General features: G+C 37.3%; 1 protein-coding gene and 1 non-coding gene across 2 annotated transcripts in view; both read right to left on the minus strand.

Moving 5' to 3' along the window:
* The window catches only part of LOC122151782 (putative coiled-coil domain-containing protein 195), a 56,310-nt gene that overhangs the window by 36,969 nt on the left and 2,347 nt on the right, over nt 1-16,994 (minus strand). Inside the window, 1 exon segment of the mRNA XM_042783170.1 lies at nt 15,457-15,691. Coding sequence (XP_042639104.1) covers nt 15,457-15,691 — 235 coding nt within the window.
* LOC122149559 lies at nt 1,476-1,647 on the minus strand. The gene has a single exon (XR_006163204.1). It is a non-coding gene; the product is annotated as a U1 spliceosomal RNA (small nuclear RNA).

Raw genomic sequence — 16,994 nt, forward strand, 5'->3', positions numbered from 1 at the left:
TTTATGGGAAAGTTTACACAGTAAATTAGTTTCCCATTCAACAATTCATATGCAAATATTTTCATGACATTGGTTGCTAACTCCACAATGTGTCATTACCCTCTCATTTTCACCTTGCTTTCCCTGTTCTCTGGCAGCAGAGTGCCTAAGGCATTTGACTGCTAACCAGAAGGTTGGCAGTTCAAACCCACCAGCCACTCCTCGGAAGGAAGATTGGGAGATCTACTTCTGTAGAGATACCACCTCGGAAACTCAAGGAGGGGTTGCTATGAGTCAGATCTGACTTGACGACAGTGAGAGTTTTCCTTGTTTCCATTTCTCCAGTTTCCTAACCCATCCTTGCCTTCTTGTCTTGGCTTTTGAGTAAATGTTTTCCTTTGGTCTCATAATGACTGTTCTATGGAGCACATTCTTCGCATGTGGTTTCAGTCCCAGGTTAAAAGAGTGTCTTAGGGCCATAGTCTTGAGGGTTCCTCCAGTCTCTATCAGTGTAGTAAGTCTGGACTTTTTTTTTTTTTTTTTTAATTTGAGTTTTGTTCCATATCTGTCTCCCATTCTAACCAGGACCTTCTCTTGTGTCCCTGGTCAGAGTGCTAGGTAGTAGCACTGAGGACCATCTAGTTCTTTTGCTCTCAGGCTAGAGGTTCATGTGAAATATTAATTCTGTGCACTATTTTCTTCCTTGAATCTTTCATTTTCTTTACTCTCCTTTGCTCCAGACAAGAAGAGACTAATAGTTGTATCTTAGATGTTTGCTTCCAAGCTTTTAAGACTCCAGACACTGCTCACTAAACTAAGATGTAGAACAGTATCTTTTGAACTATGTTATGCCGATTGATGTGGATGTCCCTCAAGACTATGAACCTTAGTTTTCAAGGCCGGTTACCAAGTCTCATGAAGTGTTTCGACATATCTAGGAAGTTTCCATAATTGTGATTCCCATGAGCTCTATTATGTATATGAGTATGGACATATGGCTCATTTTAGGTGCCATCACCTGGGCTCCAGCTCACAGTGATCCGTGCACATTAGAGCTAGGCACTGCCTGGTTCTGTGCCATCCTCACAATTGTTGCTGTCCTTCAGCCCATCACTGTAACAACTGTGTCAGTTCCTCTCTTTCAGAGTCTTCTCCATCTCCATGACCCTCTACTTTACCAACATTATGTCCCACTCCAGGGACTAGTCCCTTCTGACAACATGACCAAAGCATGTGAGAGGAAGTCTGGCTATTCTTTCTCTAAGGAGCAATGTGTTTGCATGGCCTCCAAGTCGGATTTGTTCATTCTTCTGTCAGTCCGTGGTATTTCCAATATCTGTTGCCAACACTGCAGTTCAAATGCATCAATTCCTCTTCGGTTTTCCTTATTCATTGTCCTTTTGCGTGCAAATGAGGCTACTGAAAATATTGTCGTTTTAGTCAGGAACAGTTTAGTCTTCCTGATCTTTTTTTTTTTTTTTTTTTAACTGATTAACCAGGGGAAAGCCAAAAAGCACGGACACAGTGCCCCACTACCATACATTATGCAGTCAAGTTTCCCACATTCAGGGAACTGGCAAGGGTCAGCACATCTGCAGTGCAATGGGTAAGCTTCACCCTGGGAGAACCACCTTCTTGATCATGGTGTCTCCCCTGCCGGGTGAGTATGGGAGCACCTTAGTCTTCAAAGTACCATCTTTACCCTTTAGCACTTTAAAGAGATCTTTGGCAATGAACTTGCCCAGTGCAATGTAGTGTTTATTTTCTTGACTGCTGCTTCCATGGGCATTGATTGTGAATCCAAGTAAGATGAAGGCCCTGACAATTTCAGTCTTTTCTCAGTTTATTGTAATGCTGCTTGTTGGTCCTGTCGTGAGGACCTTTGTTTTCTTGATGTTGAGGTGTAATCTGTACTGAAAGCTGTACTGTTTGATCTTCATCAGTAAATGCTTCAGGTCTTCACTTTCAGCAAGCAAGGTTGTGTCATCTACATATCACAGGTTGTCAATAAGCCTTCCTCCAATGCTGATGCTACGTTCTTCTTCATAGTCTAGCTTCTTAGATCTTTTTCTCAGCATACAGATTGAATAAGTATGGTAAAGGACACATTTTCAACACACATATCCCCTTGCTTTGTTTGAATGATTGCCTCTTGGTCTATGTACAGGTTCCTCATGACCACAATCAAGTGTTTTAGAATTCCCGTTCTCAGTGCCATCCATAATTTGTTAGGATCCACACAGTCAAATGCCTTTGCATGTGCAGATATGGCACATACAAATATGCATATACAAATGCCCACAACTGTGCTTATATATGCACAGCCGTGTACTCCCATGCTCCCTCCCATACCTATATGGCATACATAGCTACCTATGTAACCAGCAACAAATTTTTGGTTCTTCTTATTGTTGTTGCAGAATTACATATATTATAGCATTTACCGTAACTCAAAAAACCAAACTCCTGCCGTCGAGTCGAATCTGACTCATAATAAACCCTCTTTGGGTTTCTGAGGCTGTACCACTGCAGAAGTAGATTGCCCAATCTTCCTTCCAAGGAGTGGCTGGTGGGTTTGAACCACCAGTCTTCTGGTTAGCAGTCAAATGCCTTAGGCATTACGCTACCAGAGCACTCACCTGCTATTAGATAATTGATTATACACAAACCTCTCACTTGTCGATAAGTTAAGATAAAAAGAAAATATTGCCAAATAAATATTTTGAAGAAAAAATTTAAAATAAAATACAAAACTTCAGACTGAAATATTTCAAACAGTTTTGGAAGGTATTTATGCTGCATTTAAAATAATCTGGCATAAGTATTCAGCTTTAAAAATACTGTTTTCTGTGTAAAGCTTGAATTTCTCAATTATGTTGTTCATGATAGATATTTTCCTCCAAGATTTACTGGTTTAGAATAAAATGCTTCTCTGGTGTGCATAAATCTAATTCGTTTTGAGTTTATCTTTCTTCAACAGAACTTTCTGCCACTATTGTTACAATAGAGGATGAAGATGAGAATAATTTCATAAGAAAATTGATGAAGGAAAATAATAATATTATCATGAAGGTGTGGCTTGCATTATGTCAGTGTTCTGCCAGTAATTGACATATTTGTCTGGAAAGTGTGCAAGGAGCGATCTAACTTGTCCCCAGTGAGTCAGCCTTAGTAAAGAATGCCAAGTTCTAATTCAAATACTTCTCATTGAAAACAAAAATCTCATTGCTGAATAAGCTAAATCTGCTGTCTCTTCTGGATGCTTATAAATCCTGAATGAATGAAAGTCAGCAACTGAGTAGTAATGGAACCTACCAATGAAATATAATGAAATATAAAATCAGATTAAATCAACTGGAATTGTATTGGAGCCTTATTAATAAAACTCTTGGATTAGTATCAAAATATATTTTTCTCTTACAGTAATGTCTGTGTCCATTGTGTCCCCACAAAGAAACCATGACTTACTTTCCTAGAGTTCTAATGTCTGACACTCAGTGGTTTTTGAAGCTTGTAACTGTGTATTCAGAAAGTAATCTTGTTGTTTCCTTCACTTTTTGAACATTTTTGTCATAAATCAAAATTAAGTACAAATAGTGACTTTTTTCCCCTAAAACTAGCTTAGTAAAATTCCACACAATTGATTCAAAAAGAATATGTGGAAGATTTCTTCAATAAAAAAATAGATACAGGGCTGTAGTGAACATGGAATTGATAAAGAATGAATCAAGAGCAAAAATTTGATAGAATAAGAAGTCTGTTTCATAGTTGACCTTTAAATAATAGAAATTAACATGAATTCCAAAATATTAAGTACTTGTCAAAAAATGAATGGATTTAAAATTAACTCCCTCGATAAATTGTGGGAGCTCTGGTGGCATAGTGCCTAAGGCATTTGACTGCTAACCAGAAGGCTGGCGGTTCAAACCCACCAGCCACTCCTCGGAAGGAAGGTTGAGCAGTCTACTTCCGTAGTGATACTGCCTCAGATCCAGCTCCATGGCTGTGAATTTTCTTTTTTTCTTTTCCCCCCAATAAGTTGTACATTGTCTTTACACTGTTACCACAAGGTGGTGCCACCTGCTTTTAAAAACAAAACTTCTTAGTCTAGGCAGTGCAATACAGTAGTTACTAGCAACTTGTGGTTTGTAATATGAATTAAAATGTGACTTGCGCAACAGAGGAACTGATTTTTAATTTTTTCTCAATTTTAATAAATTTACTTGTGGCTATCAGATTGAAAGACCTATTTCAAGTGCTGAAGAGCAAAGATATCTCCTTGAAGACTAAGATGAGCCTGACCCAAGCCATGGTATTTTCAATCACCTCATATGCACGTGAGAGCTGGACAATGAATAAGGAAGACCAAAGAAGAGTTGATGCTTTTGAGTTGTGTTGGCAAAGAATGCTGAAAGTACTGTGGACTGCTAATAGAACTAACAAATGTGTCCTGGAGGAATGCTCCTTGGAAGCGAGAATGGCCAGACTTCGTCTCACCTACTTTGGTCACAGTGTCAAAAGGAACCATTTCCCGGAGAAGAATATCATGGTTGGTAAAGTGGAGGGTCAGTGAAAAAGGCAAAGACTCTCAATGAAATGGATTGGCACAGTGGTGGCAGCCATGGGCTCAGGTATAACAGGGATTGTGAGGCTGGCACAGGAGTGGGCAGTATTCCCTTCTGTTGCACATAAGGTTGCTATGAGGCAGAGGTGACTTGACTGCATATAACAACAACAACAACAACATCATATTGATAGCACAATTCACACAAATTTATTGTAAGAGATTTATGCCTTTTTGATGTAGTAATTTGGTGTCAATAAACAGTTGTATTTAATTTCTTTCTTTAGATCAGTCTTGGAATTGATTAGATGAATCAGTGGTAACATTTGTCAAATGGTAAAAGAAAACTAAGAGTGGTGGTAGAAAATGTATCATTTTGTTAGCTTCAAATGAAACATGGAAAAAAATTGAATGCTCACATGACTACCCAAGAGTTGTCTGCAATTTTCTTCTAGGGAAGTATGTAGCCTGTCCTTAAGAAAAATTTTTTGCAGAACAGGTTATTAAATAAATATGTAATTCAGTTATGTGCAAAGTTTTGTGCTGGTCCTGAAGTACTAAGTCCTTAAAGCATGGACAAAACTCTTGACTAAGTCATAGAGATCCTTTTCCCTAAAATATAGTCATTTAATTACCAAAGACAATAAATGTACAAAATGTCTAGAGCTCACAGATGAAACTATCAAACAGTGTAAACTTTGTATAATTCTTTTCTAAGAAATATGGGAGCTGCCAGAGTATTAGGGAAGTAATTTATTGGAAATCATCTTTAAAATGTGTTTTGCCGTATAGTTTGCATATATAAAAGCTTAAAGGTCTATTTCTGCAGTTGGTTTTCTTGCTTTATCCACATTCCCATAAAATACATGACTAGCTTAAACATAGTACAAAATTAGATTTAATTACTTAAAATTTTCTGGATATCTGTAGGAAATCATAAGTTGAAATTATGTTTTATTATGAATTGCGACATAAAAAAGTCGTGCAAATATCACTTTAGTAATTTCATTTCTGGAACAAAACCTCTGAATTTTTCACAGGAACATTTTCTAAGTTCTGGTATAAATTTTCCCTTTTTGTATAGAAATAATAAAGATAAAATCCCAATTCTAGGTGACCATTATCCATACTCAATTGACCCTTGGACAATGCAGGGATTTGGGGCATCAACCCCTCTCCTTTTCCCTCATGCAATTGAAAATCCACACATAACTTGACTCCCCAAAAACTTAATTACTAATGGCCTACTATTGGCTAGAAGCCTTCCCAATAAAATAAATAGTCAATTAACATACTTCTCTCTGTGGTTATTAAATTTTCACATGAAAATACTCACATACATACACAAAAGATATGTTTATTAATTGTGTGGCATGATGATTATTTACTATTCAGTAAGTGGAAGAGGATCATTAAGGATGTTTTCATCCTTATCATCTTCATGTTGAGTAGGCTGATTAGCTATATTATACATAAGGGCATTCCTACAGCACATAGAAATACGTAGAAATAGCACCTGCCAAACTTATATATGATCATGGGTATATTCCTTTTGCCTAGGCATACCTGATCATTAAGCCTGTGTGTATGTATCCACCTGTAGATTAATGCTTGTTATTTACTGTGCATGTAAGTGTTTATCTTTGTTGTCTGCACTTCTTGTTTACCTCTCTGTGCGTTCCTTTCCCTTAGTGCTATTCTGTTGTTCACTTCCTTTTGGTATATTTTCTTTCCCTTCACCCAAATCAATACCTATCTAGCAATTTTCCCTCTCCTCTCCTTCCATTCCTGGTTGCCAAAAAAGAAAGTTTCTACCATATGTAACCTTGTCTTGACTTTTTACAATAGTGGACTAATACAGTATTTGTTCTTCTGTGATTGACTTATTTCATTCAGCATAATACCCTTTAAGTTCGTCCATGTTATGTGGTGTTTTGTGGATTCTACATTATTCTTTAGTGTTGCATAATATTCCATGTGTATATATAACCACAGTTTGTTTATCCATTCCTCTGTGGATGGGCACTTCCATCTCTTTGCTATTGTGAATAGTGCTGCAATGAACATGGGTGTGCATATATCTATTTGTGTCTTGGCTCTTGGATCTTTAGGATACATACCAAGTAATAAGATTGCTGCATCAAATGGTATTTCTGTTTCCAACTTTTTAAGGAATTGTCATACTGTTTTCCACAGTGGTTGTATCATTTTACATCTCACTGGCAGTATATGAGGGTCTCAATTTCTCCACATCCTTGCCAGCATTTGTTATTTTCTGTCTTGTTGAACTTTACTATTAGTACTGGGCTGAGATGGTATCGCGTGGTTCTTTTGATTTTCATCTCTCTAATAGCTAATGATCACGAATGTTTCTTCATATGTTTGTTGGCTACCTGAATATCTTCTTTGGTGAAGTGTCTGTTCATGTCTTCTGCCCATCTTTTAATTGTATTTTTTCTCTTTTTGATGTTGAGGTGTTGGAGTTTTCTATAAACTTTAGAGGTAAGTCCCCTGTCAGATATGTCATTGCCAAATATTTTTCCCTATCTGTAAGTTCTCTTTTTACTTTTTTTGAGAAGTATTTTGATGTGTATAAGAATTTAATTTTTAGAAGGTACCAGTCATCTAGTTTATCTTCTGCTGTTTGTGCATTTTTATATACATTTGGTAGTCTACTAATGCCATATATTAGGGCCCCTAAGTTTGCCCCTATTTTTGTTTGATGAACTTTATAGTTATAGGTTTTACATTTAAGTCTTTGATCCATCTATAGTTAGTTTTTGTGTGTGGTGTAATATGGATCTTGTTTCATTTTTCTGCAAATGATATCCAGTTTCCCCAGCACCATTTGTTAAAGTGACTGTCTCTTCCCCATTTAATGGATTTTGGTCCTTTGTCAAAGATTAGCTGACTGTAGGTGGATGGATCTATTTCTGGGTTTTCAATTCTGTTCCACTGGTCTATGTATCTATTGTTGGACCAATCCCAGGCTATTTTGACTACTGTGGCTGTGTAATAGGTTTAGCGATAGGGGAGTGTAAGATCGCCTCTTTGTTCTTCTTCTTCAGTAGTGCTTTTCTTATCTGAGGGTCTTTCTTTTCCATATACGATTAGTGATCAATTTTTCAGTGTCCTTAAAGAATGTTCATGGAATCTGGATTGGGATTGAATTGAATATGTAGAGTGCTATGGCTAGTATTGACATTTGCACAACGTTTCATCTTCCTATACATGAACATGGAATGTTCTTCCACTTAGGTAGATCTTTTATAGTGTCTTGAAATAGTTTTTATTTTTATAGTTTTCTTCGTAATGCTAATTTCTGATGATACATTTATAAAAACTAAGAAACAAACATTAGTACATTATTTATTAATAACTAAGCTTGCATCATGTGGAGTTAACTGAAAAGCTATTCAAATAATGACAGTAAGGATGAACATTCTTAAGAAAAAAAAAATCTAGCATTCTGACTAAATAATAATACCTTTGAGATAAGTTTTAGATATATAGCCCTACACTGGGTTCTCTTCAAATGAATAAAAAATAAACTAATTTAGATAGCATTCATAATGAAATCTCAGATGAAGTCTGTAGTACCTTTAATATTGAGCTTAACTTTAATCTATGGTAGGCACAGCAACACCGTTTTTTAACTGCTATAGGATTCCAAGGACAATTGATTGGTGGAGCCACTTTTTCAGTACCTCTAGAGTGCTTTTTTTTTTTTTTTTTTAACTGATTCACTCCAGTGGTACCTGAACACAGACAAAGATTCATTATTTGGAAAAGCATTTTTTTTCCTGTTTATGTATGAATGCACACCAAAATATAATCAAAACACGTTTTCATTTACATGTTATGAATGACTTTTATTGAAAAGAATAAGATTTTACGAAATAGACTGTTCTGTAAAAACTCAGATTTATAGCTTCTGCCCCCATGGCAACCAACTAACTGGTTGCACATGGTCCTCCCAGGTAATTAATTTCTTTTATTTTGGGATGGTCTGCTATTTCTCAAGGTCAGCAAGAAAGGAAGAACAAGTGACTTTCCATAGAAAAACAACAAACATATATCTTACACAGAAGTTTTAGACTTTTGGGTTTGCTTTAATTCCATCATTGCAGGAGGTTTTACTTTTGGGAAATAAAATGGGAAAGCAGATTGTGGGTTCTGTTGGCCTTATCTTTCAGAGAGATCTATCACTTTAGCCATTGTTTTAGGGTCTGGAAGATTTTTTTCTCGTGCTTGAATTAGTTCAGCTGAATCAATATTCCTTTCTTTGAACACTTTGCACAGTGTGCTTCACCTAAAAAGAGAAAAAGAAATGTCAGAATACCTACATATCAAGTATCCATCAACCAGATATGCTTAATTTCTCTACCCCTCCCCTACACTGGTGCACATCACAGTCACCTGGAACATTGTTCAGAGAAACCACTGTCTGAGCCCCATCCTGCAGACGTTGTGATTTAATTAGTCTTGAGTGAACTGAGTATCAGGAAATTTCAAAAGCTAGTTAAACATCCTTTCTCTCCAAAGTGACATCTTTAATACTTTAAAGAGGTCCCTTGAAGTCAATTTGCCCAGTGCAATACCAGGTCTGATTTCTTGACTGTTGCTTCCATGGATGCTGATTGTGGATACAAGTGAAATGAAATCCCTGACAACTTGTATGAAATGGGCACATGGTATTGCACTAGAATATAAACCCCTTAGATTGAAAGGCACTCAACATAGAACTGGTGAAGAGTTACCTCCTCATAGTACAGTTGACATTAATGACACGGATGGAGGAAAACATTCTACACCTTCATTTACTGATGTGACTCAACTCAAAATGAGAAGGGCTTCCATTAATAATCCATTAATAATGAGAACATGGAATATACAAAGCATGAATCTAGGGAAAAAAGTCCAAGCTGTCAAAAATGAAATGGGACACATAAAGACCCATAACCTAGGCATTAGTGAGTGAAATGGGTCGGTATTTCTACTTTAAATCAGAAAGTCATATGGCCTAAGATGCCAGGAATTGTCAGAGAAATGGAGTTGCCCTCATCATCAGAAAGATCAGAAAGAACATTTCAAGATCTATCCTGAAGTATAACGCTGTCCGTTATAGGATAATATCTATATACTTACAAGGAAAAACAATTTATTTTACTATTATTCAAATTTCTGCACCAAATATTAATGTCATAGATGAAGAATGGAAGATTTTTACCAAATACTGCAGTTTGGAATTGATCAAACATGTAATCAAGAAGCCTTGATTATTCATAGTATTTGAAGTGCAAAAGCTGGAATCAGATTTCCTTGGATCAGTTCCTGGTAAATGTGGCCTTGGTTATAGAAATGATGTAGAGATTGCAATAGAATATTGCAAGGCCAATGACTTATTCAAAGCAAATACCTTTTTTCAGTAGCATATATAATGACTATCTATATGGATCTCACTGGATGGAATACACAGAAGTCAAATTGACTCCATATGTGGAAAGAGACAATGAGAAGCTCAATATCATTAGTTAGAACAAGGCCAGGGGCCACCTGTGGAAGAGGCTATCAATTGCTCATATGCAAGTTCAAGTAGAAGCCGAAGGAAATGAAAAACAATTCACGAACGCAAAAGAACATTAACTATATCTCATCTGAGTTTAGAGACCATCTCAAGAAGATAACTGATATCCTAAAAACTAATGATTGAAGACCAGACAAGTTGTGGGATGACAGCAAGGATATCATACATGGAGAAAGCAAAAGATCATAAAAAAACAGTAATTAAAGAGCAGTTCAAAAGGGACGTCAGAAGAGTCTGAAAATTGTTCTTGAACATACTATAGCTAAAACAAAAGGGAACAAAGGTGACGTGGAAGAGCTGAAAAGAAGATTTCAATGGGCAGCTTGAGAAGGCAATGGATTACAATGAAGTGTGCAAAGACCCGGAGTTAGAAAACACAAAAGTCAACACACTCAGCATTTCTCAAGCTGAAAGAACTGACAACAAATTCACATCTTGAGTCACAAAACCGAAGGGTTCTATTGTTAAAATAGGAATTCCGGTAGCATAGTGCCTAAGGCACTTGACTGCTAACCAGAAGGCTGGCAGTTCAAACCCACCAGCCACTCCTCGGAAGAAAGGTTGGGGATTCTACTTCTGTAGTGATGCTGCCTTGGAAACTCAAGGAGGTGTCGCTATGAGTCGGGTCCAACTCGAGGGCAAATAACAACAACAACAACAATTGTTGTATGTCCAACTTCTTGACTCAGTCACTCTCTTTTTCTATCCTTGAGTAAAACACTTAGCTCTGCTTCTTTCATCGTTCCTCTTGAGAATAAATGCAGCCTCACACTTTGCAGAGTGTTTAATACATATCGTGCTCACATTTCTCAACCCCAAAAAGAAAATTTCCATTTTTACCACATAACACTTTACCTTCTGTAACTGTGGGCATTTCCAAACAAGAGTTAGACAAGCATTGCAGGCAAAAATTGTAACTTGCAGGGAGGCAAAGCATATATTTATTCTTCAATATTATATTTGCAGTTTTTGCATATCTATAATATGGTGAACCTAGTGAGGTGTCAGTCATCATGTCACAAAAATCATCAATGCTCATTTCATGCAGTCTTTCTTGTAAAAACCAAGATTACAATTATCTGTAAGAGAATATAATGAAGCTACAAAAGGAATTCAGTTCCAGAAATTATTTTAAATGCTTAAAGTGATTTCTGTTAGTTGAAATAAAATGCAAATATTCGTTGGTGACTTGGCCTGGATATCAACTCCTGAAAACGATCAACTCACCTGAGTCAACATTTCTTGTGGAAGACATATAGCTCATAAAAGCACTTGGTTTTATGAGGGCGTTTGGCCTTCAGGTGAGTATTTGCTTTGGACACATTTACAAAGAAGGAAGCTTTGATTGAACATCTGCAACACCGTGCTAGAAACTTTGGGAGGTATAGAAGATGAGAAGCAGCCCTTCCATAGGATCCAGTTGAAGTACCAAGATACATAAAAGATGAAAACAGTAATAGCCATCTCTGGAGATTCTGTGAGGTCAGTAAGGATGAAAGCGATGAGAAAAGATAGGAATTGAGATGGAACTGGAAGATAGGGCAAGATTTTTAAAAATAGAGAGCACTTAAAAACTCACTGCCGTCAAGTCAGATCTGACTCACAGTGACCCCTCCTTGGGTTTCTGAGGTGGTATCACTATGGAAGTTGATTGCCCAACCTTCCTTCCGAGGAGTGGCTGATGGGTTTGAGCTGCCAGCCTTCTGGTTAGCAGTCAGATGCCTTAGGCACTAGGTAAGTGGGGTGAATCTGTATGTTTTCAGTAATTTGAAGTATCTAGAATAGGTATCTGCTGCAAAGGACCTCTTTCAAGTCTGAAGAGCAAAGATGTCTCATTGAAGACTGAGATGTGCCTAACCCAAGCCATGGTGTTTTCAATAGCCTCACATGCATGTAAGAGATTGTTCTGGTTCCCTAGTGCCGCTCTAACAGGAATATACCACAAATGAGGTGGCCTTAACAAACAGGAGTTTATTCTCTTACAGTTTGGAGGCTTTAAGTCCAAGTTCAAAGTGCCAAGCTCTAGGGGTTGGGTGACAGCCCCTCAGGCTTGCACTTCAGCTCTGCCTCCAGCTCCCAGCCCACTGAAGCTAGAGGCTTTTCTTCACTCAGACAGCTGTTAGCTGCTGAGGCTGTCAAGCCCAAGGTTGACAAGTAAAAAGGCACAGTCCAGATGTTACCAAACCACACCGCAGGCTATTAATTCAAGTCCATTGTAAGTCCCCAGGTCGGCAGAGCATGGCAGGCTGCTGAACGATGACACAGCTACATGCAGGGTTCAAGTGTGCCACAAGCTAGAGACCATTCCCAAAGCTAATTATATACAGGAAGCAGACCACATACCCAAAGCAGCTACTCAGCTGCTTGTGGTAGATTCCACCATGGAGTTGATTGGCAGTCTCATCATGTGTGTTAAGGAATTAAAGCTCTGGGTTTTAGCTGGGCAGGTACCTACTCATAATAAGCACTAAATATCCCAGCAACCCTTGCAGCCAGATGTACTTACATATTAAGTTCAAGCCAATGGATAAAACTAGAAAACTTTACATAAAATTTATTGAAATCCCCAATCATAGAATTCTTCACACTTTCTAACAACAAATTCCAGAGAATATTCTCATATCTTTAGACTCTCCTTCAAATTATGCAATGAAATTGTGGAATTCTATTATAGGTTCTTTCCATCATCCTTTTACAGAGATGCATCACATGGACCTTGTTTAGATAGTAATCAAGTTAGTTGCTATACTTATTTGCTATGACAAGTTATTCCGTTCTTGAATAGCTATTTACTTGCTTAGAGAGATTAATAAAGGAAATCCAGATTTAAAACTATTTATAGTTTATCATAACATCAATAACACACACACACACAAATCAAAGTTTCTAATGAAGAAATGTAGAATGGAATTACGGGAGTGTCACCTCACTACCAAAAGGTAAGTGACTTGGAATCAAAAATCCTATTTGTAGAGTCACAGCTAGAAAAACCCTGGTGAAATCTCTAATGATTATTAGTCTGGCATGATTAGCAGTTTCAAGAATTATGACTTTTATAATAAGAGTATCACTTCACTGACACTAATCAAATTATCAGGTTGTAAAAAGGAATCTTTATTTCTTATTTAATGAGGAAAAAAGGCTGACGTTAAATTGGATTTCTTACACCATTCAGAGGCACTTTTTAAACATCTTTCTATTTGCTTGATTTCATATAATGAATCGTTTATAATTGTCAGTAAGTTAGCTAAAAATATATCTTTCTGCTGGTAGGAAAAAATGAAAGTGAAAGCTAGCAAGAATAAACTGTTGAAGAAAACTGTAGATTTCATGTTCTTGCTTCTTAGTGTGCCAGTGCACGGTGAAATTTAATACAACATCCAGTTACCTTTGATGGGTTGTTTTAACAGAAAGATCACCCCTGTTTCTATGGGAAGAGTGATTTTCATGACTTAAAATTCCATTGGAGTAGAAAAAATATTAATAATTATACCATTTTGCTTAATCATGTTGAAGAAAATTCAACTTCCAACACAAAATTACAGTACATGAGAAATACATTTTATTCAAAGGAAATTTTATATGAACCTTTTTTATTAAGAACGTTGTCCTTATCCCTGACCTCTACCTACAATTTTTCTTTCTTATCATTTGAATTTTCAAACATTCAGCTTCCTGAAAGAGGAACATATTTAGAATTAACATTGCTTAAATCCAAAAGAGACAGAGAGTAGCAACAGCAATAAGAAGAACTGCAAAAGAGTAAATCCTTAAACTTATCCTGTTGGTTGGCTGGATCCATAAAATCTATGCTCAAGAGCTAGACACAGGGCTCCCAATCTCTTAGCATATGCAATCCAGGCAAAATTACTTGATACCAAGTTTTCACTGGCTGTCAACTCTCCTTGGATAAACAGAAACACTGGGCCTCCAGGTTTGTAGAAGGCGTCATTAATGAAATATCTTTGTGAAAGTAAAAATATTCTTATAGGTCACTAACTCACCAGGCCTTGAGTTTTGTTTGTGGTTTCTGATAACTGGGTGATGGCCTAAGCTGGTTTGTCAGATTTGGGTTATGCTCCTGAGATCCCATCTAAATCAGTAACATTGCAGAAGTCACTGTGCCTATACACTGGGTAGAGTTACCTTTCGCTCTTGGGGTTAACATAGTCAAAACATTAAACTGGCCATTTCAACCATTTTCAAGTGTATAATTCAGTGACATAAATCACACTTACTGTGTGCAGCCATCACTATTATTGGTTTACATTTCATACTAATATTTCAAATTCAAATTTGCAGTGTGAGATTCTTGTTTAATTTTATATTTGTAGCCATTTTCTTTTACTTTGAATTTTTGGGGTCAACATTAACATATTTATTTGCTTTATACCAATAATACTACTATGGGAGAAAAATGTGGCAATATGCTTCCTTAAGTATTTACAGCCTTGGAACCCCATGGGGCAGTTCTACTCTGTTCTGTAGTGTTTCTATGAGCCAAAAGTGACTCCTTGACAGTGTTTGTTTGTTTTTTTTTTTTAAAAGTATATCAAATGGCTAAGGCACTTGACTGCTAACCAGAAGGCTGGTGGTTCAAATCCACCAGCCACTCCTCGGAAGGAAGATGGGGCAATCTACTTCCATAAATATTTACAGCCTTGGAAACCCAATGAGGGTTGCTGTGAGTCACAGTGTCAGCTCTAAGGGCTGAGTATAAGCCCCTTAACCTTGAGCTTCAGCTCTGCCTCTTGCTCCCACCACACTGGAGCTGGAGGCATCTCTTCACTCAGACAGTTGCTGGCTGCTGATGCCAACAAACCCAGAAGGGAAATATTTGACTCAAAGGAAATTTCATGACTCTTTTTATCATGAAGGTCCCTGCCTTCAACCTTCACCCAAAGTTTTTCTTTCCTATCATTTGAATTTTCAAACATTCAGTTTCCTGAAAGGGGAACGTATTTAGAGTGCAGATTGCCTGAACTAAAAAGAGAGAGAGAACAGCAACAGCAATGAGAATAGCCAATAAAAGGAAACACTTAAACTTACTTTGTTGGTTTGTTCTATCCAAGTTAAGTGACGACCTGTTATTTGTCCAATATTGTTAAGGTGACCACTGACTGGCAGAGGCTTTTGTCATTACACACACATACATATGCCACAGAAACCCAGCCAGTTGACATCAAGTTGATTCCAACTCATAATGATGCTACTTATGTCAGAGTAGACCTGAATTCCACGGGACTCTCAATGGCTGATTTTTCAGGGAAAAAAAGAGGGAAGATTTTTGTACCACTCTGTGACTTCCATATATAGATCGACTCACCATAAAAATTAACTTCTGCTTGGATCAGTGCACTACAGCCCACTGCTACAGCAAACAAGTCAGCGTGAGTTACTCTCAACCACACTGTGCTGGAGCCTGCATAAAGGCAGCCAAATGTCACCCACGTATTTTTGGTGAGCCCCCTTCTCTTTGCTCTTTCAATTTGGAAGTTGGCAATGTCAGCCAAGGCTTGCCTGCTGCTGAGGTAGCGGAGGCTGGTAGTACTCAAATATATCTACGATTAAAGCATAAACATACAGTGAAAACAATTAAAGCAAGAAAACTTACGCAGCTTAATATCAGCTTGATTATAAAGAAAATATCCATATTTTTAAAGCATGTGTAGTGTTTACACCAGGTCCAACTTGAAAATTTAGTTAGTATAATTTGGATGACAATAACATGCAAATGAAGAGACTGGAAATAATTGCTAGCATTTTTCTAATTTTAGTTATGCCATTTCCCCTTGTCACCACTGTGAAGGAGGTTCAAATGCCTGTTACCACACATATCCTGACCTTTGTCCACGCACTGAACTGAATCACAAGTATGAAATTATACCCCTGACTGACAGAGGAGTCCGTTTGTGAAAGGGCTAAAATATCAGTGATCTAATTGTTTTTAAGGCATTAGGAAAACCCACATGTGATTTCACTGTTGCTATTTTCCATTCTTTCTGGTTTGCTGCTACATCTAAACAAAGCCAAATTTGAACCTAAGTTTCTCATCATAAGAAAACAAAGTAGAAAATGCTATTTTCAGTGGCATCTTTTTCCATAATAAGATGGATGTGTTTAAAACCTTATTACTAAAAGAATAGGTTGCAAAAACCTAGGATCTCTATAACAGAAAAAAAAAAAATCTTCTACCCTCTGCATGATGCATACCTAGCTGATTATGAATTTAAAAATAGATGAAAGACATAGAATATTCACAAAGAAGAACAAAATCTCTAGCAAATACATGAAGATGTTTAGCCCCATTATCAAAGTACAGAAATATGAGTATTTTGCCCTGTTATTAAACTTGCAAAATTTATTTTACTTCTCAGTGTTGGTATAGATGTGATGAGGCAGGCTCTCTTTGGAAAAAACTGGTTCTCATAGAATAAGTCATTGAAGAGGCAAAAAATCTCCCTAGGTTCAGCAGTTCTACTCAGGAGTTGCAGCAGAACCTGTTAATTTCAAATCCACTCCCACTTTCAGTTTAGGTAATTATATTCCTGGATTATAACAAAGCCCATAGTTATCCAAAATAAACACTACATATCCCAAACCCCTCCCAACCTGATGGGGAATTACTGAATAAGTTCAAACAACAACAACAACAAAAAACCAAACCAAACTCACTGCTGTCAAGTTGGATCCAACTCATAGCAATCCCTCCTTGGGTTTCTGAGGCAGTATCACTATGGAAGCAGATTGCCCCATCTTCCTTCCAAGGAGTAGCTGGTGGGTTTGAACCATCAGCCTTCTGATTAGCAGTCAAATGCCTTAGGCACTACACCACCAGAGCTCTCCCAAGTTCAAACCAGTAAT

Source organism: Orycteropus afer, unplaced genomic scaffold (assembly GCF_000298275.1).
Source record: "Orycteropus afer afer isolate SDZICR_OR568_19922 unplaced genomic scaffold, OryAfe1.0 scaffold00002, whole genome shotgun sequence".
Classification (NCBI taxonomy): domain Eukaryota; kingdom Metazoa; phylum Chordata; class Mammalia; order Tubulidentata; family Orycteropodidae; genus Orycteropus; species Orycteropus afer.